Source organism: Aythya ferina (genome assembly GCF_964211825.1).
Source record: "Aythya ferina genome assembly, chromosome: 15".
Classification (NCBI taxonomy): Eukaryota; Metazoa; Chordata; class Aves; order Anseriformes; family Anatidae; genus Aythya; species Aythya ferina.
The window spans coordinates 2598891-2626376 of record NC_140314.1 but is presented as its reverse complement, the minus strand read 5'-3'; the positions used below and the strand labels follow the sequence as shown (position 1 = coordinate 2626376).

The following is a 27486-nucleotide window of genomic DNA, read 5'->3' as shown; positions in this document are numbered from 1 at the left end:
GTGGAGGGGAGAATCAATACATGAGAAACTCTGCGAAGGTTTGGGTCAGGAAAGGAGCATATGCTCCAGTGTTTCTCTGGTCTGGCTTGATCATCCTACTGGGTCGGTCCCAGTACACTGAAGGGCTCCCCCCAGCCCGTGATGGGGCAAGCATCTCTTGTAATGGACATCTTCCGAAGAAGGCTTTTCTGGACAGCCCCATCTCAGGGCTCAGTTCCTTTCCCCAGGGCTGCTGGTATGTTCATGCCCTCATGCATCATGTTTGTGGCATGCGGGGCCATGCGCTAGGACTCTAAAAGGCATCGCAACTACTTGGGCTAAGAAAAGAATAAATCAAACCACCACCATCCTCAGATGCAAGCGGCACATTAAGCCTCAGGGCTACCCTCAGGACTGGCCTTCACGTGCACGGCAAGCATTGCAGCTGTTTACTCACTGCATCCCTGAGCCGCACCACGAGCTCCTGCTTGGTGCTGGGGAACCTTAGGGACACCTTTGCGTTGCAGAGCGCGTTAGTTCCTGCTACAGGACTCTGCTACAGGAGAGGATTTGCTCTCCAGCCAAGTAAACAGGTAATGCTTTACGTCAGGCTTGTAGAGGACAATTCCAGGGTGTTGGCAACCCGAGACTTAAGGTACCGCCAACAAGGTAACGAAGCAAAACAGCCTCTTGAATCCCATGGAAACAAAACCAAAGGAAAATGAAAGTCTTGCTTTGGGAGCAGGCAGGGCTCAGAAAGATTTTGGTTTGTAACACAGTCTACCGACCAGACAGGTATATCTCCTTACTCCTGCGCTTTTTCTCCAAGCGTCTCAGACGCTTCTCCTCCCGACGCCGGGCCTCCTCTGCCTCCTGGTGCTGTCGGCACTTGTGGAAGTTCTCCACCACCACCCCTACAAACATGTTGAGCACGAAGAAGCTGACGATGAGCAGGAAGGAGATGAAGTAGAGAAGCATCCAAGGGTTATGGTTCTGGATGGGCTGGTGAGGTGGAGAAGAAAATAATGAGAGAGAGAAGTGGCACAGATGTGTATACATCAGGATATTTGGCACTGTGTAACAAGACAGCACTCTACACTCATGTGGAGAGGAGGAGAGGGCTGGGAGGAGTTAGGAGATTTTTCTCAAAACAGTTTCCTCTCATTCATTTTCTCACTAGCTACATTTTACTTTTGTTGTGAAACCTGCTGTAGTCCCCATAATTTGGTTTATGGGATTTAATTATTTCAGCATTTATTTCACATAGCTTAAAATAAATCTCAGTGGATCTGTATCATCCCACCTGGGTTTTAGGTAAGGAAAGGCTCCAGCTTATTTTTTTTTGAGATGAGCATTCATTGTTTCTCACTTGTTATGAGATCTTGAGAAGCAGAAGAAAATTAAGCGCAAAGTGTTACTGTAGCTACAATGGGGTAACTACTACTCATCTAAGACTCTTCATTTACCTTTGTGTGTCTCACAGCACACAACCTTAATGTCTTTTTCATAACAACCCTGATTGTTTCCCTTCTCATGTGGGTTTGCTCGTATTCATCACGCCTTCCACGGAGTTACAGTGCAATGGCACACATGGGCCAACTCAAGTGCCATTATTTTGAGTAAAGTCCCCATCAGTAGCTGTGTACTACAAGGGGTGCAGCCACTGTAAAAGCTACTCAGTGGAGGATGGAAACACTTGGCAGTCTGGTGGGCAGTCAGGACCTCAAGTAGGCCCCATAACTCTGCTCCTCCCTGGGACTTCAAACACCAATCAAGTATGGGATTACTGACAGCAACACTTCTAGACTCTGCAGTACATTACCTGTTGGTCAATACCCACAGCATCCAGACCATCATACATGATGTTCACCCAACCGTCTTTGGAGGAGAGGACAAACAAGGACATGAGGGCCTGTAAATGAAAAGCAGAGAAGACTGGTCTTGCATTTTCCCAGAGAAGAAACTACTAACAGGCAATGCTCAGCAAAACCAATCCACATCTCATAACACATCATCTGCCCTGGAGATGGTGAAGAAACACAACATGTGGTTTGATTTACCTGTTTGCCTGTGGCTTAAAACTAGAGCTGAGCAACCTATGGTCAATAACATTCATTTTCTTTCGCATATAGGTTCATTTTTGCTCAGCCACATCAAGCTGTCTGGTCACCTAAGCATGATTAAAAATCAATATGCCAGGCTGGACAAATGTCATGAGGTTTAATAAAGTTTAACAGATCCCAGTTCCTACTATGGACTGTCTCACTTTTCAGCCAGTATAAAACACCTCTTTTTTTTTCCTTTTTTTTTTTCTTTTTTTGGCAAACCTAACAGCTAGCAGCCAAGAGATTCAAAGTGACAGTTGAGCTCCATACACAAGGGATCACATGCAAAAGCAGTGTTTTTAAGACAAAATTCTCCTACAAACAAGGAATTGTATAACCCTATGAAGTCTGTTTGCAAGACACATTGAGAGGTGACCTGATACATTCTTACCCTAAATCAGGGTTGTTTCTGATAGATGAGCAGCTATGTTCTTGGATGCTTCCTCTGATGGAGGTTCTACACCCGCTTCAAAGAATATGTTTCAAATGCTCATTCATTAAAAACTGGTAAAGAAAATTCCTGCAACGAGGACTTTACCTGTCCCAAATTGTCAAAATTGTACTTCCGTCGAACCCATTTGTAGCGTGCGTTAGTACAGTCAGTCTTCGTAGTGATGTTTTTCACATCAGGGCCATCACAGTAGTAGAATTTGCCTTTAAAAAGCTGTATTTGAGAAGCAACAACAACAAAAGAAAAAAACAAAAAAGGAGCAGCTATGGAAAGTCTGTTCCTCTGATTTATCTTTCTGTCCCTTGGTAGAGTTTTTTTCCATGTTCAAATTCCTTTTTTTTCCTCCCAGCTCAGATACCTGTCTTAACACACACAGCAGGAAACCACCTCTGGTGAAAATTCAGGTACTGAGACATACGTGCTTATTGCCTCAGATACAACAGAAGAAAGGCGATCCTGCAGGCCTGCTCTGTCTTGATGGGAGGATGAGAATCTCCCCTATAGAGGAAGAGCTAACATAGAAATCCCAGCACACAGAGACATGAGACTCAGAATTTGGCTTTTCCTTCCCCTTCCCAGGGAGGTCTGTTCTTCTAAACCTGTGGATCTTCTATTGAGAAGATGTCAACCCCACCCCAAGAGCATCTCTTCTAGAGCCTGACTCTTCTTTCCTAACAACTAACTGAAATGTTCCCCTGGGGAGACTTAAGCTCATTATTTCCACCTTAACACCAGGCGGTGAGAAAAACCTCTCTTTTGCAGCAGTTGCTTATATAAGGCAGTGGTGAGGGAAATACTCTACCTGCACCCCTAAAATCCCAAAGATAATGAAGAAAGCACAGCAGATGAGAACGATATTCCCAATAGGCCTCAAGGAAGAGATCAAGGTTTCTACCACCAGCTTCAGACCTGGGGCTCTACTGATGACTCTGAAAAAAGCCAAACAATAAAGCTTTTAATTTTTATTAAAATTTCCTGTTACTATATGGTTGCTTTTTCACCTCTGCTTGAGCTTCAGTGAAGATACCAAAATCCCCCTCTACCTGCAGACAGCATTCAGAGATGATTACTGACTTATTTGGACAATCAGAACATCCACAGTTAGATGGAATTAAACAGTTTAAGACATCCTGTTGGTAGGCTGTTGGGCAACTGCTTACTAGCAACAGTGAGGAGGGAATACTCTGTATGGGTAGAGGGTCATGGAGGTTCCCGCTATAGGGCTATTTGCTCCTCAGCCAAGAGGGCTGGGCCCCTCTGAGGTCTCTGTGATCCAAGCAGAGGGACACACTCCATGCAGGAGCCTGCTTTCTAACACAATGAGTGAACAGCTTTGCAGTGGCACTAGAGAGCATGTTCTCTTGGTGTAGAGGTAGAAACGGAGGCACAACTGATGTCCCTGAGAAGGGCTCCTTGGAAAGGCAGTTGAATCGCAGGAGCCGCGGCCCTCAGGGAAACAAAGCCCTAAAGCACGTGTCTGTCTGCCTTGCCATCAGTGGGATTACACAATCCTTCAAAAGTAAGGCCCAAGTGCTCACCTGCCCTGCTGGCCTGCGCCCCGTAACAACATTTCAAACAAAGTAATTTCAGTTTGTTTCCTAATTAGTTCCTGAACTGACTCTTTGCCAACAGGGACTTACGACCAACAGCTCCACAGCCAAAGGGTCATCCCATTAAAGAGCAGTGGTGCTTGCTTGCTGTAAGGCGATGAGAGGCCAGGCATGCTCTGAGCACAGCCTGAAGCAGGTTTTGGGTATTATGGAGAGCAAGTGTTTCCCTTTTCTGTTCAAGTGCTTGGAGAACAGCTCTCCCATGGGTGTCTGAAAAATGTGTTTGCACACAGAAGTGTAACTAGCATGAGCAAGCTTTTCTGGGAAGCTGTGTGTTTTGACTGAAAAACATCAATTTCTTTTCTTTTCTTTCTTTTTTTTTTTTTTTTTTTTTTTTTTTAGGAGGGGCCTGTAGAGGGGAGAGAGTACGAATCCTTGCAGATAGTCTGAACTTGCATGGCTAATGAGGCTTTAATGCCTGCCAAACAGAGAAAATAGCAGAGACATATGCTGCAGGGACAAAAGGTTTCAACAGGGTCTCATTTGGCAGTACGTAAAGTGGCAGTCTGAACTGCACCTACGAAGTGTTAGGAACGGTCCCTGGAGGAATCCTAGGAGAGGCTGTGATAAGTGAAGCCAATGTGAGGGGTGATGAATTCCCCTCTATTAATAGGTTCTGCCCTAGTTATTCTGAGACCAATTCCCCTTTTTTCCCTTACGTATGCTTATGAGCTGCCCGTGCCCTGATTTCTGTTCCCAGTTATGTGTCAGACAGATGCCCCGAAGCCCTGCCAAGCCATGGCTTGTCCAGGGTGACCCAGAGCAGCTCCATTGAGCCAGCACTGCAAGGGAACCCCCATGCCACCAGCAGAACAGTGTGGGAACAAGAAAGAGGACAAACACTCACAAAGCTACTTGTCAGCAATGAAATGCAGAGCAGCAGACAAATAGCTCTTGCTCTGGCAGTCATAGGCCTAAATATGATTGCCTCTTCCTATTACTCTCATAAGCAAGCAGCAAGTAGCTTTTCATCAGAAAGCCTACAGGCCTCTGGAGGTGCCTATCTTATTTCCACTGAAATTTCATGAAAACAGGCTTGTGTTTCTTGCTGAGCGGGATAGAAATAGAACAGGAGCCGTGAGCTGATAAGAATCCCCCAAGCATTAACATTCTTTGTTACTGCATCATTGTAAACAAAATACAAATTCCTTTTCTTTTTCTCAAATAATGAAAGCATCTTCCCATCCTCTTCCTAACTGAGAGCTAAATTGTTTTGCAATGATCTTAGATATGCAGGCACGGGAGAGCGGGTATAGACGCTGGAGCTTATCAAATTATCATCAGCACCTGTTCAATTGCAAATTCTTTCTCAGCCAATACGACCTCCTTGCTCGGGAACGACTATGAGGTTGCACAGCTTAACAAGGAGCCAGACTGATTTGTAAAATGGTGATAAAAATGTAGCGTGGAGGAGGCATTCAGTGCACTAACTGCCTGAGTGTGATAACACCACTCGCTCCAAACTCCATCCGCTCTTCTCCACACCAGAGAAGACAAATTATATTAGAACTAATTTCACTCTTTTCAAACAGTTTCACTAGATAAAAGCTCCCCAAAGATGATTCTACCCATACCGTGTTTCAGCTTTTTGTGTTATTAAGCAAAGTCTTGAGGGATCATATGCATTTTTTCAAATTCCTTGATTTATCAACACAAAATAAAATTAGGCACCCCATCCATGAACATACCGGAGAGGTCTCAAGGTCCGCAGAAGTCTCAAAACACGAAGGACACCCAGGATCTTAGCTCCGCCTGCTGATGCCATGGAGACAATAATGTCAATGATAGATACGAAGACCAGGACTCCATCCAGAACGTTCCAGCTGCTCTGTAGATAGGTGTTCTCCCCAGAGAAAAAGCCAAGAGCTACTACCTACAGCCGGGAGAAGAAGGATATTTAAATCTGCATCCAGATTGTAACTATGTCAGATTTTCAATCTTTGTCAGGCCTCACCGTGTGTCATAGGATGGAGATATAATTACCTTAACCATCATTTCAGCCACGAAGATTGCAGTGAAGATATAATTAGAAACACTCAGGAATATCCTTTCCTTTAAAACATAAGCAACAAAAAGCAGCATGTTATGTAAAGAGGTTAGAAAACAAACATCTTTTATTTTACAGGGTCTTGCACTGACAAGACTAAGATGTGCTTATGAGATCAAGGAAGCAAATGACTCAGGTGCTCACCGTGCTGTGTGGGTCTATGTCTGGTCTCTCCAGCGCTATAGTGATGCAGTTGAGAAATATGAAGACCAGCACCACATGATCAAACATTTTGTGGGCAATGACCTTCTGGCACATCACTCGGAACCTGTAGATAAGGTGGAGAGAGCCGCTTGGATTGGCAAGAGACCCCCACCTTAATGGCACGTCCTTGAAAGCCGCCAGCATCAGCCCAGGTAGTGAACAAGTCTCTCTCTACAAGCACAGGCTTCAAGCATTACTACCAATGGCTAATGTAAAAAAGATGTAATAATGGCTATTATTAATGATGGTTAAACCATCCTACTTCCCAGACAGGCATAGAGTGATCCTTGCAACAATTCTGCCCACAACTAATAGAAATGTTACTTAAAAATCAGGAGTTAGATTTCTAAAGCTCTCAGTGCTTCTGCATCAGAGGGATCTTTCCCAAGGGAAGGTCAACTAAAAATGTAATATTCCTTTACTGCAAGACACAGGGGGCTGGCCTTTCCCTAGAATTTCTTACCGATTCTGTGGGGAAAACAAGTAGAGGGACCAATCTTCATGAGTCTTGCACCACTCTGGTTTGTAGGGCTCGAGGACTTTACGAATCCGGTAGCAGTAACTCTGGATAGAAAACAAGAAACACCTTTTCTTCCTCTTTTATTTTCCTGCCTCTTCAGCTTCCACAGTTTTTCTGTGAAAGGGGGCAGTACCTGGCATTTCATAGTCACAGCATTTGGGACAGAGACAGAGCAGGCATGGTAAAGGGTTGTCGTATTTTTAGTGAAACAGGGAGAAAAGGAGTGGAAGAAAGGGGCTGTTTTTACAGCGAGATAGATATGAACATGAGAAATCAAGACTTCTAACAAGGTATCATTTTGAGATCTAAAGTTTTGTCAAAACCAAAAAGGCCTTAAGCAGTCAAAAAGTTAATAGTGTAGATAACACTCTTTCTATACTTTCAAGCTTTCAAGATACCATTTAGCTCCTGTGAGCAAAGACATTAGCTAGTTTTTGTGACCTACAGCTAATTTTTGTAGGCATCCTGACAAAGAAGACAATCTCAGCCAGTCAAAAAAAAAACAGACAAATGACTGCACAGCCCCTTGCAGTTTTAATTTGTTTGAGACCAATGCAATGTAACAGACCACACCATTAGCTTGAAAGCCTTTTGGGAACCAGAGGCCCTTCCCTCAGGTTTAGATTCGTTTTGTTTATACCAGCCATTGGGCACAAAGACATCTGAGTCTGAGCTGGATTTTTAATCCGCCTTACTGGAGTGGAAAAGCCACTTTATGCATAAGCACCCAATTTCCCCTCAACTCACATCCTCCATGTCATCCTCATAGTCCATGGCCTCCTCCTTATGGCCATCGATGCGCAGGAAGAACTCGCTGGGGACGTGCACCATCTTGCCGTTGCAGTCCTGGTACTCAGCAGGCAGAACAGCCATGGGGCTGATACTGAGCGAGTGGCGCATGGTGGGCAACTGCAGCAGCTCGGGCAGGTCCAAGGAGCTGCGGTAATCCAGGGACTCTGCCCGACGATGCAGGGAGGGTCTGCTGACCGTGCTGGACTTGGCGTCGTCAGAGTCATCGTCTGTGCTGCCTTTGCCTTCCCCAGAGAGCAGGGACTCTCTTTCTCCCGACTGGTTCTTCTTCTTGAGGCTCGGGGCTCTGCCCAGGCTGTTCCAGCTTGAGCGTCGGCTTCCCCAGTTGCTGCTGGTGCCCCAGTTGGCACAAGGGGAACTGCGGAGGCTGGACTGAGAGAGGAGAAAGACATTTGAGGGTGTGCTTGCAGGAGGAAGTCGCAGAGTATGGCATTTTGCCCAGACTGGAAGACCGTTCTCGTTGCAAGGCATGTCTTCTCCTTTCAATTTTACCACTCCAATTTTACCGTGCCAATGCCTTGAGATGGGAGCCAAGCACCCAGCTGTGCCCACACTGAAGGCACTCTTTGAACTACACCCGTAGCACAGATACCAATCCTTTGTGCTGCCTGATTTCCTGTTGTCCTGTCAACATCAATTTTGCATAAAAACCGAACCCAAAGACACTAAACACCAAAGCAGCATTTTCTTTCCTCGGGTCCAAGTTGTTTCAGGACACAACTTCCCTGGCTTCCAAAAGGGTGCTGGCACCTGAGTCACCCAAGTGTCTGTTGGAAACCGTGCCCAAATTCACATTACTTTCTCTTCAATTTGCTGCACAAGGAGGTGGAATGAATGTCTTTCTCACAGCAAATTTCTGGCAACGATCAGTGTGTCAATGCACTTTGGTTGGCAGGTGGTTGCCACGATAACAGCACTTAAGGTCAGAGCAGAAAAACTAGAAGGAACACTCTTTTTCCCTCCATGGCTTCCTCCTAGCACAGAAACAAGGCAAACTGCCTTCCCACTCCCCAGTGCTGGCCAGCTTTCCTTTGATTGCTTCATCTTCCTTTGGCTGGTGGCACTGACGTGCTCTCAAAGAAAGAATTCAAACCATGAACCGCCCTCTCTAGCAACTCACAATACCATTAAACCCCAAGGCAAATAACAGTCATCTCTATTTTCTTTTCAAAAGCATTACCTTGACTAAGCAGCTTACCAAAGGGGATAGTGGCTCTGTCTCTGTGTGAAGTACCTTCACGGTCCACTGCCTTGATTTGAACATGATATTGCAGTTACAGAGCAGAGGAATAGGATAGATAAGCAGCAGCAAAAATCCACTTTGTCTATTAAGTCTGCTCCCTCTGTTTTCACAGAGCTGCCCTCCCGCTCCCCTGTTGCAGGCAAAATGCAATCAGTTGCCAAAGCAGGCAGTTCCAGCCAGATCTCTGCTCCGCGAGCTGTGCCTGGTGGCAATCAGTCTGAGTAGTACCAGAAGCACCAGCAAACATCAAAAATCACTATGTATATATATATAAATGTATACACACATCACTTGTGCTGCTTGCAGGCACTCGAGAGAGAGTTGTTAGCCATGAACACCTACCAAGGACTTCTGATCGTAGCTCATGGGATCTATTGAAGCGTTACTCCCTCTCCTTGAGTCCACGAAAGTGTGCACTGAATCCATGTGTGGGGAACACTTTGGCGTGGGCATTGGTGTGGCAGCAGTGCGCATGATGATAGGAGGTGGCATGCTTCCCCTGCCCTCCAGGTGCCCATTCGGGGTGACAGCAAGTGAGTACATCTTCATCTCTGGAGAGAAAACACATGGTGAATGTAAAGCTAGAGCTACAGAAACCACTCTTCAAAACAGACATTATTCCTTGGGACATTACTCCAGACATTACTCCTAGGAACTCTGCCAAATGGGGATTAAATTTTGTGGGCAATACTAAGATTAGCCCATCACTTTGAAAGGCATAAAGCAAATGTCACAAACTTTCAAGAGGCTTTCAGCCCTGCCTTCTTTTGCTCAGTCTTTCTGGGGATTAGGAGATTGGAGTTGCATTTTTTGGGGTCTGGGAAAGAGTTTCCAAGGAAAGGACACTGAGGACTAGCTAAATTCACCTTATGAAGTTAATCTCTTCTCCTTGACATAGCCTATTGGAAGGAGATTTTTATGTAGTTCTGATGTGCTCTGAGTTCTGTCATGTGTCAGGCACTAAGCAAACATCAGTCACTGTCTTTAGTCATCTGTTCAGAGGATGGGAAATGGAAATGGCTTCTAAACTTCTACATGCCTAAAGGAGTAAATCTGTAACAGAAAAATGTGATGACATGGCTCTGTGGCAACTGGAGTAAGCATCTATTTTAGCTGTATGGCAAGTATGGACCACAGCAACTGTATTCTAACTGAAGACAAACCAGACGTAATGCCTGTAGCTCTATGGATTGCAGTACCACCCCAAACCAAAAGCCTAGTTTCATACACATAAGTTAAGCTGAACTATCCTCAGTGTTACCAGGCTTAGTGGATTCTAGTTTAATAACTGCAGAATCACAGTCCTAGGGAGGGGGAAGGATGGGACCATCTGTGATCAGCAGGAAAGATGAAAGTCTGCAGTGAGAAATCCAAGTAAGCACATTACCCCTGCTATTTTTCCTCCACAGGCTGCTTTTGTAATGCAGCATGCTTCTATTGTATCATCTGTTTAGTTGCTGGCTTGGGCACAGATATCTGAGCTGCACCACAGAAGTCCCTGGGAACATTGCCACTCACTTCGAGGGGTGGAAGATCCAGCTCAAAATTTGCTAATCTGCAGTACACGTTCCTCTTGCCAGTGTATCTGTTTACAGACCAGTGGCAACGTAATAGAATTGTTAATGTCCGTATGCTCTCCAGTCACCGGTTGGCACCTAGGAGGCTTATGGAGACACACAATTATTCACAGACGTTGACTGACAGCAAGCTCAGCCCTGTTTTCTATTCTTGTACTATCTGAGAAGGTGAAAATATTTCCTTCCCCTAGAACTCTGTTATTAGTTGAAATTATCCAGCATATAGTTGGTGCAGAGGAAATTTAAGCTGTGGACTTCCTTGCCCACTATTTGCAATGGATATTTATCTCGTCATTTGGTGCTTGGGTTTTGTTGCTTGATCTGCAGATCCAGCAGCTCCGTCACCTTCCTGTGATCTAGCTCTGTTTCATCTTCCTCACCAAATCACTTCTGCCCCTTCCTCAGCTGAATTCCATCTGCTCACCACAATCAATATAATTTCCTTAGCTGAAATGAACCCTAGTTTGGAAGTATTTAAAGTAATCCTAACAAAAGCCCAAGATGAGAATAAAAATACAGAGGAACTAAACTGGCTCTTGTTTACCATTGTGCCATTCACTCTGTTTAAATATCCGATCCCTTCCTTTCCCCTACCTAATTGCAAACTCTACAGAGTGTAGAGCTTGTCACCTACTATTCCATGTTTATAATGCAGTAGTACAACGTGGACTTACATATAATCAATCATCAGGCTCACCTGTAACACAAATAAACTGCAACACTTCCATCAATCAAACCTCACCTAAGTGCATTTGTGTGAAACCAAAAGAACAGATGAGAAAATGACTGATTTGAGAAGGCGACTTTCTGAGAAGTCGTGTGAGAATATTGCTGTCAGCAAACCATTCTGTGGTAACGATGATACAGAAGAAACGATGAGACATAACTAAATATTGTACTATAGCTGAAATTAGAAAAACATCTGTTTAAAGGAAATATCAGTGCTCATTTAGCTTCCCAACACATTTTGCGTAGTGACTCTGTTAACATAGCTATCAGATGAATTCTGAAATGAAAGGTATTCTTCTGATTTCTCCCATAAATTGCAGAGGCCAAGTGGTAGCAAAACTCAAATTAATGAGAAAACACAGGACCAAAATCCTACCAGTTGCTCGGAGGTCTTTCAGCTTCTCAAAATCATCATCGAAGTTGGCAGATGTCTTATCCTCATCTGTGTCTGACCTATTGGCATCCCCCTGCAGAGAGGAGAAAGGAAATTAACAGATCTGATTCATTTACACTTCAGCACAAAAGCGTTTTGGATTATTTAGCAGCTCAGATATACCTCTGCTTCTCATGGGTAATTAGAGCATGGCCCAAGACCCAGGAGAGCAGAATGCAAAATTCCCTCTACATTGCCCTGGGGAATGACCCCAGGTAAGTTCTTCTACTTGTTTAGTTTTGTTTTCACACTTAGACGGAAAGGATGATGTTGTGATTGCAACTACTGTTCCTGCAGTGTTGTTGCACTTCCTTCCCTGTGCCCAGCCTCACCAGACAGTGTGTCCCAGGGGAGAACATGAAAGTGCAGATGCAATCAGAAGAGTGACAAAGAAAAATGGCATTGGGGGGTTCCATATCTACTCTCTCCATGATTCCAGATGGAAACACCTAGGTTTTAATGTCAAAGGATGAGAGACAATTTTTCTTCTTTATCACGTCTTTGTCATCACTGTAAATTTGACTGAGATGTGAAAACCCAGCCCTAATTTGCTTCCTTCTCACTGGCCGGTAATTGAGATTATATTGGGAAATCTCTTGGCAACGTTGAAGCTGGGGTAGAAGGGAATGAGGCCAGTTTGCCTGGAAGCACAGCATCATCTCAGGACAGACAACAGCCAATAGCCCAGCTAGACTGGCTTTCCTCCTGGAAGCTCAATTATGTTTCTCTTTTACAAGTATCTGCTACCAAAAATGACCTAAATAATGTACAAGCCTGGGACAGAGGACCTATTGTCAGGTTCTCCTCTGCTGATGAGTCTGCAGAGAGAAGGGATTCCAGCAAGGCTATTGGCATGACTGGCATGAGCCATCAAGACTGCAGAAAAGCTGTGCAAACTGGTAGCAAACGGTTGGACTAAAGCAACTGGTCCTAGAAGAAGCAGAGTTCCTTAACTGATGCCTGAACAAATCACCACAGTTTCTAGAGATACAGTGCTCAAGTGTCAGCGAACTTAATTTCATCTGTGATGTATTGCTGCCTGGTGCAGCCAAACAGACAGGATGACTGAAAGGCTTGAGCTCCCTTATCCATCTTCTCTGTTTCGGAGCAGAAGCACTAGCACTGAGTAGCTGAAAGATTTGCATAATTTTGGAAGGTTTGTTTGCTTCTCCGGAGCAGCTCTGGGGTAGATTTCAAAATGACATGGGAACAATGTAAACACAAATATGCAATTATAGTCCCCTTTGAAGTCTGGCTGCTTGTTGTCCTAAGCACAAATGAGGAATAGTCTGTACTAAAAATGGTTCTGTGGCCATTTAAGCCTTTTCTTTTAGGGATATGCCTGCCAAACTTGCTCCACAGGCAGCTTGGAACCTGAGATCCAGCTGAGACTGTGTACCATGATTCACAGGATAATTTTTACTGTCCTTGCTGAAATACTGCTGATGGTTCAGAGCTTCAAGCAGCTCTAATACACACCCTCTTAGCTGCACAAGTCTCCCAGAAGTCGCTCTCCATCTAAATGGAATGAGCACCTGAGCAAAGGGAGGAGTAGTGCACACCAGTGCCTGCTCTACCCACTACCAGCATCATCTTGCAGGAGGGAGAAGTCAAAGAGGTTGAAACATGAATTTCTGCCATATTCCCAACATACAAACAGAACCAGGGATGACAAAAGAAAACCCAGCTCCATCAAGCTTCAACTTCTTCCTGGGAGTTCTCCAAGAAGATTGTAACAGTCCTTTGTTTACAACCAGAGCTAAGTTGGGCATTTATAAGTGCAAGACTTGAACCAAGACCTCGTAGCTGAAATACAGCCCCGAGAAGGGTTTTCTGTGGCACAGCTGATACCTCACTATGAGACATTTGACAAGCCCATAGGCTTGATGTCAAAATATAAAATAAATGGTAGTGGAGAGCAAAATGTGCTCTGCAAATGTCATGCCTGTGGTTGCTGGCCTTTTCTGAGGCAGCGCCAAGCTTTGAAAAGCACTCCTTACACATATTTAAATCACGCTCCATAACAGCTCCAAAAGGAGCCATCAAGCCTAAGCAAGAAAGTGAGAGCTAGCTCTGTAATCACGCACTCAGAGAATATTGCACGAGGCTGCCAGTTTCTGGCTTCACATCAGCATGTGATTCAGCCTCCAAGAGAGCAGGCAAGGAATGGGTCTGTGCCACGGAAATGTACCTGCAGGCTGCCAGGTCGCTGGATGGAGAAAACTTTTTTCTGCCCTAAAGCACTCAGTGACAAACTGCTCCTGCGTGTAACACAGCAGCAGGGCACTCTGCAAGGGTTCTCTGTGCCTAAATGCAGATTGCTTGAGCTCAAAAAGAAGTCTCCATGCACTAAAGAGGCACAGCCAGACATGGGAATGGATGGTAAATAAGAGAACTCAGATCCCAGATGTCTCCCCTCCGCTAAAAGCACCAGTGGTACCGGCAACAAGAGGAGCAGGAGCAGTTTCCAGTCATTCAAGTTGCACTCGATGGTTATCTGTTTGGGTTTCCCTGGCACGTCCTCTTTTTCCACCCAGATTTGGTGGAATCAAAGGATATCTGACACGTCTGGCCTCTGAAAAGCCTCCTCCCTTAACAGCCAACTGCATCATTTGCTTCTGCCTTCAGTGGAGGAAAATCTACTGCTGTAGCACAGACTTTGTACAGTCAATGTATTTACAAAAACAATATATTTACAACCAATTCTGCCATGGCCTGTGCTGTTTACTGAGGTCAAGCACAACCACTTGGCACACAGATAACAAGCCTCTTGGAGGAAAACCTCTTCTGGTTGGGAAGGCAGCCACTACTACGGAGCCTGCAGGAATACTGGTAATTCCTTGGATTGGTCTTACTATGTTAGGGGCTAAAATGTCCACCTCCATCTGCCACGGGCTGCACCAGCACAGGAATATGGCAAAGGGGTGAGGGTACCCAGAGCAGAGCCAGCAGATGCTGAGATTGATGAGACTGAGAAAAGTACCCAAGTTTGGAAATAAACAGCATCAGCTCAAGGCACTGCCACATCGAGTGTAGCTTGGAGAAGGACCTCCCTGCTCTTTGTGGTGGATCTTCAGGGCATAGGCACCACTGGACAAGACATCAGGATGTCCCTAATGCAGGGCAGAGCCATTCATTTTGAAAGTGGAAAGCTGGACTACTCCTATCTTCTCTGTGTGGGCAGGTGGCACTCACTGCCCCCAGGATCCATGAAACAGCCCCAGGCAACGTACATCAGGGTTGTTTTTCTCCAAACTGGGCCTTGGCTCCTGTTGTTTCAATTAATTTTCCTCTACTAGTGCTGTGAGGAAGCTAGGAGGGATGTTTTAATAATGAATCTATGCAGACATCCTTGAAGGACATAATGTGGCTGTGCTGGCTTGAGAGAAGGGAATTGTTGGTCCATGAATATTTCAATTATATTCCATGGTCTGTGATGGTTTGTCCAAGTCTGATACAAACATAGCAAATAAGAGCATGATGCCATTTCTGGGGAAAAAATGAAAAGTGAAAAAAAAACAAAAACAAAACAGTATAAAAATAAAGTGTTTCTTTCTCCTCTTTCCCTTGGGAGCTAAGGCGGTGAAAACTGAAACCATTTTCTCATTTTGTTTCTTAGTCTCTGTGTCTCTGAAGCCAATCCAGCACTAAGCAAATTTTCCCCTTCTTGATGGTTGCAGAAATAAGAAGTAATAATTAAAAAATTCCAAAGCGTGACATAAGCCTTTTTGATACCACTACTCCTAGCTTCAACTAAGTCTGGATGATTTTTATTAAATCTCAAATTCATTTCCATTTCCATTTGCACTGGGACTTTGAAAAAAGTCCCTTTTTTTTTTTTTTTTCTTCCTGGATAATATGTATGTGCATATATGTCAATGTATTTACAACCAAAATGGATCGTCCTTATTTAAAATAAATCTCCCCCAAATGGATCTGCTGTGATGAAAGGAAGATGGTGAAGAGCAGGATAGGACAGGGGATGGTGGGTTTCAGCTACTCTGAGGATGCTGAAAGCAGATCTGGAACGGACTGGAGGGAGAGGGAAACTTAGGGGCAAATTCCTTGCTCACTGACCTGTTACAGACATTAATTTCAGGTGTGGGCAAAAATCTCTTTAGCATTTATATGCCCTGTATCATCCTAAGTTCCTCCAAATTTAATTTTTGTAACCTTGCAGTACAGTTTTTCTAACAGCTGTGCTACCAGCCTCAAATAGCATGTAAGGGGCAGAGTCTCCAGGAAAGGCTTGCATTCAGCCAGCTCACGTCCTACCAGCTCCGCATGACAAGTGTTGACCAGACACATGGTCTTTATGTGGTGGGCCCGCCACAAAGAAACAAAACACAGGACATAAGTGAGATTTAGGCAAGTGAAATCCATCCTAAGTGATTTTCTCAAAGTCACACTACACACCCTGCAGCAGATCATTCCAAGTGCTGATCACCCAAGTCCCAAAGAGTCCAGGGGACCTTATGTGCAAGGACAGAGCTTCACATGCCCAACCCAGCTCTTCTGCACCTCTTAAAGTCAAATTTAGGGCTGCCTGCATGGCTGGATGTTTGCACTGCTGCAGACTGGTCTGTACAATCTTACCTACACATCACAATTTTTTCCCTCCCCCTGCTCAGATCTCTTACCTCTGCCTGGAAGCCTTCTACCAGAATGGCAACCAGAAGGTTGAAGAGCACGTAATTGCCAAAGGTCATCAGGGCCACGAAGTAGAGGGCTGCCCATGAGGATGTAGATGCCATCCCATTGTACAGGACCACGTTCCAGTCCTCTTGAGTGAGGATCTGCAGAGAGGTGAAGGGCGAGACTCTGATTACTCCACTCCTCTCATGCATGGCAGCTGCATTCAAATCTTCACTGACATACTCATTTCTTCCTCTCCTTTTGACCTTTTCTAAGCATAATCATTAGCAGGTCTCATGAGATAGGACATCAAAACATTCCTTTATTCTGAGCTTTGCACATGAGAGCTCTCTCCTGGCCAAACCTCCCCTCCCTGCAGGAGGATCTAGCGCACTGCTGCCAATAAAAATGACTAGTTCAGATCCTAGATATGGCAACGTAAAGGGTGTGCTGGTCTAGGTCCTATTATTTGATGTGTGGGGGGTATTGTCTCCTTTGATAACCATCAGTAGATAACAGACCCGAGGCCAGGGCTGTTGTCCCCTGTGGAGCTGCTCTTTATAAGGCATCTGGACCTGAAGAAGAGGGTAGGATACATTATATTTGACATGATAAATGCCATAGGGTGGCTTAAGAAACTCAGGGAAGCAAAACGGTTTCCATTGGGTAAAAGTACTGACAAACTGGGCAAAAAAAAATACACTTCTTTGCAAAGCCTTGCTCTAAGGGACCTTCCTAAGGGATTTGCACTCTTCTAGCTTCACTGGAGCTCGAAAACCTAGGGGCCTATGAAAAACAGATGACAGATGCATGCTCCACATTAATTCAGGCTTACAACGGAAGTGGCTTCTAACCCTCCCGAAAACAAGGTAGCTTTGGGGATAGGAATGCGGTCGGCGGCACTGAGCCATGTCTCTCATTAACCTTCATGGGATGCAGGGCTGAGCATTTGTGCTCTGTGCCAACTCTATTTCCCGCGGGACTGTTAGAATAAATGCAGAAGTCTGTATTTATGTTGGAAAAAAAACATATGAACCTGTGAGACTAATGCTGATTTCTCCTTGCTTCTTTGTAAGAAGGAAAACTTTGCAAGAAGTTATATTCGTCCCACTGAAGACTCTGGACTGCTTTGTACCTTGAACAATACTGTGGTGAACACCTACTCTGCGCTGAGAAACTTCCCTTAACATTGTTTACACTGTGCTCCATTTGGTGCACTTAGGCTGTAAGGAGTGAGCTTTAAAACAGAAAAGCCTAATCTTTATATTTAGAATGTCCTGGAAATAGCAGCTTATTGCTCCATTATGGAATAGCCAGTAATTTAAAATATATAACAGACCTTGCCTGCAGAGGAAACGTAACTTTTTACATAAAGACTTTCCCAGCATATAGAGCCAGCAACTCCTGCTTTGATTTGTGAAACTATTTTGTCACTCCCCGTTAAATAAAATTGTTTGGAAGTGCATTTTTGGGGCAGTAAAAGCAGGAAAGGAGATAGAGACTCACAGAATAGGAACAGAATGGACAGTAGACCGTGGGTCTTGATCTTAATGACTATATGAAAGGAAAGTAGGAGCGAATTTCCAAGTCTTCCCAGACTTTACTTTTGCTAACAACAGATAGGTATAGGGATGGTTTTGAGTAGATTTCTCCATCAGTGTTTGTAGAGACCAACTAACTGACAAACACAATCACTTTGCCCTAATAACTCTGTGGTGTGGTTTCAGTCCAAATTTGACACCTATTGGAATGTTTTTTTTTTTTTTTTTTTTTTTTTTTTTTTTTTTTTTTTATAAAAGTGAAATAACTTGTCCAGGTGCTCTATTTTAAAACTTCACGGAAGACTCAGAGCTTACCTGAAACACTGTCACAATGGCCCAAAGCAAGGAATCAAAATTCTTTCTATCTGGAACTGTGTCTCCTGTATCAGTTTTCAAGCTGAACTTGCATCCAAAAAGATGCATGCCGAGAATGCTAGAGTAGGAAAAAAGGGAGATGGAAGAAATATATTATTGCATGAAATATTATTGCAGTGAGGACTGCAGTGATATTTGGGATACTTTTTTTACCCCAGTGTTTTGTGTGCCATTGGTATCTCTCAAGAAGATGGGCTCTGCACTACCATTGATGTGACCACTGATCAAATCCTGCCATTTAGTTCTTGTGTGTCATGTTTCGTAATAATTGTCTACACTGAAGTCAAATCAGGGATCTCATTTTTCTAGAAAACATCAAACTACACTGCCAGCTGCCTAATCCATCTGGTTTCCAAGATCAGGATCTCAAGGAGCATTATAAGGTCAAGCAGACAGAGGTCTTGGAAATCTGTATAACCTCCCTCTCAAATATGAGACCGGTAGAGTCCTGTTTCTGACAGCTTACTGAGACACAGCTAAATGAGCCTCCCAGGAACTCCAGAACAATTGTTTGACTGTTGTTGCCTGTCTGTGTTTTTCATTCACCTACAGAATTACAGTATCACATGAAAAACTGAGGCCGCAAAGAAGTAAATCGTCTGTTGAGCGTCTGCTTGTCAGTCTATTGTGAGAACTTCTGTCATGTAGGCAGCCTAGCAAACACGCGGCATTGTTATTCTGATCTATGGATTATTTAAGTGAGCCGAACGATTAATTAAAGGAGAGAAGCCGCAGAAGCCTCTGGTACCTGAAGATAAAGATGAAGAGCATGAGCAACATGCAGAAGGTGGCTACGTTGTCCATTGTCTTCATCAGGACCACCAGCTGGCGGCGGAGGGCGGGCATGAAACGCACCAGTTTCAGCACCCGGAGCAGCCGAAAAGTTCGCAGCACGGACAGGCCTCCGTCTGACTGGCCGATGATCTCCCAGACGCTGCAGGATGCAAGAAGGAGAAAAGCTATTAACAGCAGCGCTGCACTGTGAAAGCCCAGAGCAGGCAGGCTTCTTACAGGATATCACACCATTTAAGCCCTAAAAGGGTTATTTGCTGCTGCTTTTGAAAAACACCTCCGCTTCCCAGTTGTGCAGGGCCATATGCTCGTGCCTAACCTCTAGCCTTTACAGCTGGTTTCCTAATTCTTTAATTCCCTTACTTTCTATGGCTCTTCATAACACACCATGTCTCCTGCTAGGCTGCTTTCACTACAGTCACAAGCCTAGCCACAAAAAGTGGATCGCAATTTTGTACCGGGCTAATATCCAGAGGGATTTACATTTGTGGGGACGGGTTGGTTTGATCAGTGTTTAATATTTAACAAGCCACAGACTGGCCTTTGTTTCCGGACCTTTTCCCTGTTTCTCCTCACTTGTCTGCGGCAAAAGGATGGGCCAAGTGAAGCCAAGAGAGCTTCTGTGTCTGCCCCAAATTACTGACCAAGGGCTGAATGGCGTTGCTAGAAAGAATCCCAGCCTAGAGAGGAGCTGCATGAGCTGCTGCCATGCACTTTGTGACATTACCAGCGTAGGCTGGGATGGTGGTGCCTTGGGAAGGGACAGCAGAACACGGCCCTCTCTTCCCCTCCAGCTTGCCCTGTTCCATGTTAATCTGGGAGAGGGAGGGCACGCTGCTGGGATATGGACACTCACAGTACTCTTTTCCCAGGACCAGCCGTTCTGCACTTCAGTGGAAAATTGTCCACTGTGCCAGACATGTGGCGTAAATAGACCTTGCTCTCCATCTGCCAGGTCCATTTACTTTGGACGGCCCTTCTACTGGGGGGAATCTAAAAGGCCGGCGTAATTATAGCCCATGATAACCAGCGAGCCCTGGATTAACGCATGCCACGTCATTCCTGCTCCCCATCCCACTCCCCAGCAGGCCTAAGCCCTTGGCAGAAAAGCCACAGCGGAGAAAAAACTGGCAGTGACCTGATGACAACTATGATCCCGTCAAAGATGTTGTACGGGTTCTTGATGTAGCCGAAGAGGCCAAAGGCAAGGAGTTTCAGGAGCATCTCCAGGGCAAACATGCTTGTGAAGACGATGTTACTGATCTCCAAGGCGTTGGTCAACTCATCCGGCTATGGGGCAAAAAAGGAACATGGTCAAATAAATGTGCAGAGGCAATAGCCATGGGCTGGTGTGTTCCTCCCCCTCTGGGATTTGTGCTAATGATGCACAAATGCTGTGGCTTCCTGCATTCCTCCTGAGAGCCACAGAGGCAGGTAAGTGTCTGAGGGGGACAGCAAACAACCATCACAGGCAGTCCCTAGGAGGCTTACTGGAAATACAGAATCCCAGCCCATTTCTGGAGCTGCAGAACAACTACGCCCAATATATGTGCCCAACAAATTGAAGCTACACAAAGAAGAGCACTTGTGCATTTTTGCAACAGCAACTACCAGGGGTAGCATGGCTTGTAAGTCTTGTGTTTAGACTTGCATTGGTCAGGCTGTTTTTGTTGCAGAGCTTTACGTGTCTTGCTGTATCCAAAACAGGAGCGCTGTCAACACAGCGTAGCTCTATTCACATACAACGAAAGCGCTTTTCCTGCAGACATCTCTTAAAAGAATTAAGAAAGCAAATATCTGTGAAAGTCAATAGGATCAATAGTTTTATCTCCCTTGAGTGCCTTTGGAAATCACCCCTGAAAACAAAACAAGATGATTTCTCCTCCTGGAATCCTGGTCAGTAACTTACAGCAAATCTTGTTAGAGTGACAGCAGTACGGCTCCAGGTGTCAGGATTCCCTCCGGGATGGGAGTGGGTTTCTCTGGTTGAACCTGTCTGCGCGCAGCTTACCTCTAAGATCGGATCTTTCCATTCCTCCCCTCCATCAGCAGCACCAAATTACCTTGGGCTACAACCCTGTGTTTCAGACACAGCCCCTGAAGTTCCTTTCCTGGGGAGCACAGCAATGTCTGCCCAGCACCTGGGCTTGATTCATGCAAAACTGTGGCACAGCAGGACACGCACAAAAGGTGGGCTGGGGTTTGTTACTTACTCCAGCTACTCCCTCCGACACCACCGAGCTCTGCAATGCGTATTTCTAATGCTCACGACCCATTCCTTTGTAAAAGAAAATGAGTCTTTTTCATTTCCTCCGTGTAATAATATTGTCTAGAAAAAAAGGTGTTATTTTCATATCTGACTCATCTCCTGACTGATAATAGCTTCCTTTATTCCCCATCCGTCATTAGACGCTATGTTAATAGATGGCAGTTTCTTGGGGCTGTTGCTGCATTATTTGTGGCTCTGAAGGGACAAGACCATTGTAATACTATGGCACAGCCACGTTTAACTCCACACCCTGCAAAGCAAATCCCCAGCAATTGAAGGAGAGGGGGAAAGAGTTAACTTGAAGCCAGGAAGAGCCTGCACATCCCCTACGATCGGCAGCGACAGTCTGTGGGCTGCTAATGAACCATCATTCATAGGCTAAATTACTTTATGCAATAGACTGTCTTGTGCTCAACCATTTATCCAAGAGAAAGAGCACTAAGAGCCTCGGTCCTCATGATTATAATCCATATACACTAATTACTAAGGGACACCAGGGGAAGGACTGTGCAATTCGCAGTTCTTTAGTCGCTAGCAAAGGGTGGCCCAGACGGCTGCAGGCCCCTGGGCTGCTCTCCTTCCACCTTCCTGGCTGCAGGGACAGCAATTCCCTCTCCAGCCCATGCCCGTTTCCTGACAGTGCCAAAACATCCCAGGCAGAGGGCTTTCCTTCGCAAGGGAAGCCCAGCTGAAGGAGAGGACTGCTCAAAGATGGCATTTCCCCAGCTCCCCAGCGGAGACAGCTCCTGAAATAGCCCCGCTGGCTGCCAGCCGCCGGCCCCGCTGCAAGTGATGGCGGTGACGGGACACCGCGCTGGCGGCATCCTCCAGCCGTTTGTCAGCATCATTATTTTTGTCAGACGTGGCTGGCACGTTCGGTTTCCCCTCGGCTGGGGTTATGCAAGAGCATTCTCGACAAGAGGCAAAATAACTTGCTAAATTCCTGGGTCCCTGCCGGCAGCAGAAGGAGCCTCCCTGGGACGGGATGTGCATGGCAGGCCAAGGATGGCTCGTTAGAGGGCTGAGGCTGGGAAATTAATGACAATCCACAGCAAGGAAGATGCAGTTGGGGCAGCTTTGATGGGACAGAGTGGTTCTGTAGCCCTGATTCTATCCAGAAACACAGGGAACCTGCCCACTGCTCCCTATGGTACCTTGCAGCCTGCAGTACGGCGGTTGTCTCGTCTGCTAGAGCCAAACCTGATTCTGTATTCTCCCAGTTCTCCTCGCTGCTGCCAGATGTGCTGCCAAGAGGTACAATTTTATCATGAAAACTGGGATACTTGGGGATCTTTTCAAAATCCCTAATCCTGGAGTTATATGAGTACAATGAGACAATTTTGGGAGGCCTTACAAAAAAAGTTCAGTGTCCAGCCTGAAAAGCCCAAACTGGACAAACCAAAAAAACACCCTCAGGCAAATAAAAAGAATTTGCAAGCTGTTATGCTCTAAAACATCCTGTTCTGTAATCCAACCCCAACATTTTTGTGGCCTGTTGAAATACTGGATTGCAACCAGTTAATGTATTGATAACTGCGTAATTGCTAGAACTGATTTGCCAATTTCCTTCAACAACTCGGTGTCCTTACTGCTTCCTCCCCAGCACCATGACTTTCGCTTCATATACGAGTTATATGAAACAGGGAGTGCAGAATAAAAGCTGCAGCGATCTCTCATGGGCAGTGAGAGAGGGCACGAGGAAGAGGGAGAGGAGAGGACACGGAGGAGATCATCCATAGCCGTGATGAGAGGCTGATCCCACGGATCAAGAAGGATGACAGGGCAAAGCCTGATGCTGCAAAGCCTCTCGTGCTTCAGGCGAGATCTTCATCATCCTTTAGTGCTCCCATTTGGGGTAAGGCAGAACTAATTTGGTGACAAGGACTGCTGTAACGTGGGATGTTTGGAGTGCAATCCCGCCGTGACCCGGAGGCAGGACTCACCGGGCAGAGACAAGGATGGATAGCCCTGCACGCTGGGCGAGCTGCTGATGTGAGCTTTTGTGTTATTAGAGTGGAAGCTGAACAGCAGACGAGCCAAACATCCAGTGATGCTGCCTTCAAATGTAATTACCTTCTTTCAACACCAACTGGAGCCTAGAAAACAGCCTGCCATGGATATTTTTATAGCTTATGAAACGGTTTGTTGCTCAGAGCACAATTCATTTCCCACTTTTCTCACTCCCAGATGAGCGAAGATCGAGGAGGAGGGTTAAGGAAGAGACACTTGGAAGCCAAGATGGATTTGGCCATTCCCCTGGAGTCAGCCACTAGGAGACACTGTTGTTTTGTTCAAATTCAAGCCAACCCCAGAGCACGATTTTTTCCAGGAGCCTTTTTCTCTGGGAAAAACAAAATGTTGATTTGCTGAAAACAAAACTTTTCACGGCAAGGTTTATTTTCTGTCAAACTTCCTGGCTGGAAGAAAATGAAGTTGCAACAAAGCTTTAGAAATGCTGTGATGTCTTGTTTTGACCTTCTCAGAAAAGGAAATTTCAGGTTTTCTGCTTGAGATGTGGTTGTGTTGTGAAATGCAACTTCCTTCCTTCCAAGGCATGGCTAACAAAGGTTGACATCAAAATGATGCACATCCAACAGAGTATTTCTAAAGCGGCATTTTTTGCTTTTTACCAAACACTTTCTAAGCCTTAACAACTCTGACATGGAAACTACTTCCCCACCTTAGGGCTCCAAGCTGTGTTAGTGAAATGTTCCTTTTTCAACAGCCAGTGAGGGAGCGTGACCCCTTGTCAGCTTAGGATTTCTCCACATTTTTTGCTGCTGCAATGCCTGACCTTTACAACGGTCCAGGTTTCCAGAGACAGGCCAGGCCAAAGCATAGCCAGAGAGCACCCAGATGGCATTGCACGATGCCACAAAACACCCAGGAATCCCCGCAATGGATGTGATGCAGGAGATGGTGGGCAATGAGGGGCACGAGGGACCACAGCACCAGTCTGAGAGGCTGGGATGGGAACTCGCTGGGGACATTCAGCAGAAATGAGCCCAGAGGAGGGTTTAACCTGCTCCTGCCACCGTCAAGTCCCAGGCAACATTCATACAGGGTTCAGATCTGAATAGAAATCTTACAGATTTAAGATGCAAATGAAAACTCACACTGCAGGAGTAAGGTTCCCACCATTAAAGAGGACAGAAACTCTGTGGGATCAATTCGCAAGATTTCAGCATCTTTGAATCGAGTTTAAAGTAACAGCCTTGACTCCAAGCAAAACACGTCCCAGGAAAGCACGACCACCTCTGCTCACTTCTAGGCCCTAGTTATGCTGCAGAATATTTCAGTGATTCAAAACCATGTTTTTATTAAGGAGAAACCTCAAACATTTCAGCAGTTCACTCCAAGTTCAGATAAACAGACAAAAAAAATCCTTTTCTAAATAGTTTGGGTCTAAAAACCTCAGAAGACTAGTGCCTTTCTGAGAATCTGATACTTCTGGTTTTAGCGAGATGCAGCACAACCCCAGAGCCTTCCTGGAATCAGGAGAAAAATCAATAAAAGAGAAACCCATAATGGTCAAATTATTGATGGCCCCTACAAAGAGAGGATGAAGAAGAACAGGAGTAGGGCTTTGCAGCCTTAGATTCTTGTAGTGCAGCTGAATTACTGCATTTCTTCAAGCAAGTCACTCCATCTCTTTCCTTATCCTCTCACCCATATCCTACCTTATCTCTCTTGACTGCAGCACCCACACAGACCTTATTCCACGTCGCTGAGGTTCAGCCACCAGCAGGATGGCACCGTGCTGTGGCACCTTGGAGCACCTTTTTGCTCTGATACTGAGAATAAAATAATCACGCCTGCACCATGCTGGAGAAAAAGGGCTGTTAGACACCTGGTCCCTCCTGGTGAACGAACAGAGAAGGAAGTTTCTGGAGTAAAGGATGTGCTTTGCTTCAGAAATCCCCCCCCCCCCCCGAGCCCAAAGCAGCCGTTTGACTCCTGAACAGGGAGAGCTGGGGCTGGCAGAGACGCAGAGGAGTGGTAAACAAATCCAGAACATTTAGTCTCATAAACATCCTTTGCGCTTGTGTTGTTTTTTCTCTAGTCCTGGGCCTAAAGCTGTCAATGGGATTTTGAACACGTGCTTATCTTCGCTTTTCTGCTCTGTATTTTTAAGCTCAGTCTGCAGAGACTCTGACCAGGAAGAGGAGACATCATAAACTGTCAATTTACCTTTTGCTTCTGGACACGCTACATTTTCTTTCTTCACCCCATTTTCAAGGGGCTGTCATTTTCCATCTATCAGCTACTGCACTGCAATGGATCTCACCTGCCTGCAGGCTTTGGCATCATCCTCATTTCATGGAATTAAAAACCAAAGGGAATGCAAGAAAGAGACAGAGAGCAAGAGAGAGGAGGATTTCAGGCTAACTATGACGAGGTGGTAGAGAAAGGGAAAATCCCACCCACAACTTTTTGCATTAATAAACCCAACCCATGGCAATCAGTGCAATCCTGGATAACCCAAGCAGCACTAAGCACCGTTCCTTTTTTTTAACACGTCTGCAAGTTGCAAAAGCACAGCCTCTGCCACGATGTGACCAGCTGCAAAAAGGCAAGAGTCCCAGGAAAACCATGCAAAAGGACAACAACCCAGTCCCAGGCTCCTCTCACTGCCTGGCCTCCGGCTCCAGCCTCCAACCTTCACCACGAGGAGCACTGCAACCCTCCAGGCTTCATCCCTGCCACGAGAGCTGTGAGGAGGAAGGAAGCTCTTTGCATCCCATCGATCGCACGCCACAGAGCCATACTTGAGCCAGCTTTTCCTCTACGGGGGAGATTAAAGCCTGCCTGCTTTACGCACAGAGCCACGCAGCCTCCTACATAACTAATCTGTTTAACTGATGGATTACTGGGCTCCATATTACATTCGTACAGTTTATGTGCCACTGTGAGAGCAATCACGAGATGAAAGTCAGTTTGCTGGGACAGATTAAAGCGATGGTTGGGAAGGAATTAGTATTTTTTTAATACGAAATATTGTTCAAAAATGGTGGAAAACAGCTTAAATGAGTTTGAAGCACAGACACCGCAGGAGGGGAGCAAATCAATGAAATTGCTAAAGAGAGCTCAAGATTACAAAATATTCCTCTAACTTTTTCTGAAAAAGCAGAACATGTGCGAAACGTCTGTACAACACTAGTATTATGGGTGGACTCCCACAGTCAGCATCAGCCTGGACCCATACATCTTCCAAATATATAGGGAGAGGGGTTGGGTAAAACCTTGCGTGGTGCTGCTGGAGGCTGGGTGTAACCCACGGAGCGGTGCTGGGATCTGTGAGCTGCAGCCTGGCTCCTTTCTTTCCTCTGCTCGGAGTTTGCTGCTGATCCCAGCACCCAGCGCTCCCCATCCTCCCCGTGCACCACAGCTCCCTGCACCCAGCATCATCCCCACATCCTCGCACTCCCACGAGCTCAGGTTTTATGTCTGGGACCCTCAACTGCATTTCTTGCACTCTCAATGCTTCGAAAACTTGCATCAAACACCAATTTCTTGCCCAAAACCTTTTCCTACAGCAGGTTCAACCAAGGAAGAGCCCCAGCCTCCTCAGGGAGGCTCTGCTCGTGGACCAGGAGCTATAATTAACAGCCACGTCACAGGCATTTTGATGTGATACAGAGCAAATTTTGGCCAAAGGACACACAGACAGCGGCAGCATCCTGCATGAGGGCTAAGCACTGGCAACAACTTCACTGAAAATCAGGGCATGTGCCCAAGAGGCCGGCAGGATTAGGAATAAGAGCAAGAATGATCGGGCCCATGCACCGAGAGCAGATGTGGGTGCTGCTAAAAGGCAGCCCTGGCTGGGCTGGGCTGGGCAAGGTGCTTCACACACCAGCAATGAGATGTAAGGGGGTAGCGTGGCTGAAATGCAAAAACCCTAGCACCAGAAATGGGTGAGGAAGGGATGCTGAGACATCTCGCATGCCAGGAACCCATTCTGCAGCAGAAGAGACGAGGTTGCCCTAAGCTCCGCAAGCTGTGCGTGTGTTTTTAGTTACAGCTTTCGCTCCAGCGTCTATAAAACACTTTGGGAAAAGGACCTCTTGGAGGGGGTTTGAAGAGTGAGGAGCTCACAGCTGAAGCAGAGAGCTGTCAGGGAATGTAAGTGACATCTCAGAAAGCTCCCAGCAAGTGTGAAGGC

At 45.7% G+C, this 27486-nt stretch overlaps 1 protein-coding gene across 2 annotated transcripts in view; it reads right to left on the bottom strand.

The window, feature by feature from the left end:
* The window catches only part of LOC311445096 (voltage-dependent T-type calcium channel subunit alpha-1H-like), a 117341-nt gene that overhangs the window by 32419 nt on the left and 57436 nt on the right, over window positions 1-27486 (bottom strand). For both annotated transcript variants that reach the window (XM_084536809.1, XM_084536810.1), the window contains exons 9-23: window positions 20190-20341; window positions 19008-19193; window positions 18200-18317; window positions 16349-16504; window positions 11652-11742; window positions 9312-9520; window positions 7664-8098; window positions 6860-6960; window positions 6337-6460; window positions 6129-6197; window positions 5834-6018; window positions 3338-3464; window positions 2623-2748; window positions 1802-1891; window positions 789-981 (exon numbers count right to left, since the gene is read on the bottom strand). In XM_084536809.1, coding sequence (XP_084392935.1) covers window positions 789-981; window positions 1802-1891; window positions 2623-2748; window positions 3338-3464; window positions 5834-6018; window positions 6129-6197; window positions 6337-6460; window positions 6860-6960; window positions 7664-8098; window positions 9312-9520; window positions 11652-11742; window positions 16349-16504; window positions 18200-18317; window positions 19008-19193; window positions 20190-20341 — 2362 coding nt within the window. The remainder of the gene's footprint in view (window positions 1-788; window positions 982-1801; window positions 1892-2622; window positions 2749-3337; window positions 3465-5833; window positions 6019-6128; window positions 6198-6336; window positions 6461-6859; window positions 6961-7663; window positions 8099-9311; window positions 9521-11651; window positions 11743-16348; window positions 16505-18199; window positions 18318-19007; window positions 19194-20189; window positions 20342-27486) is intronic.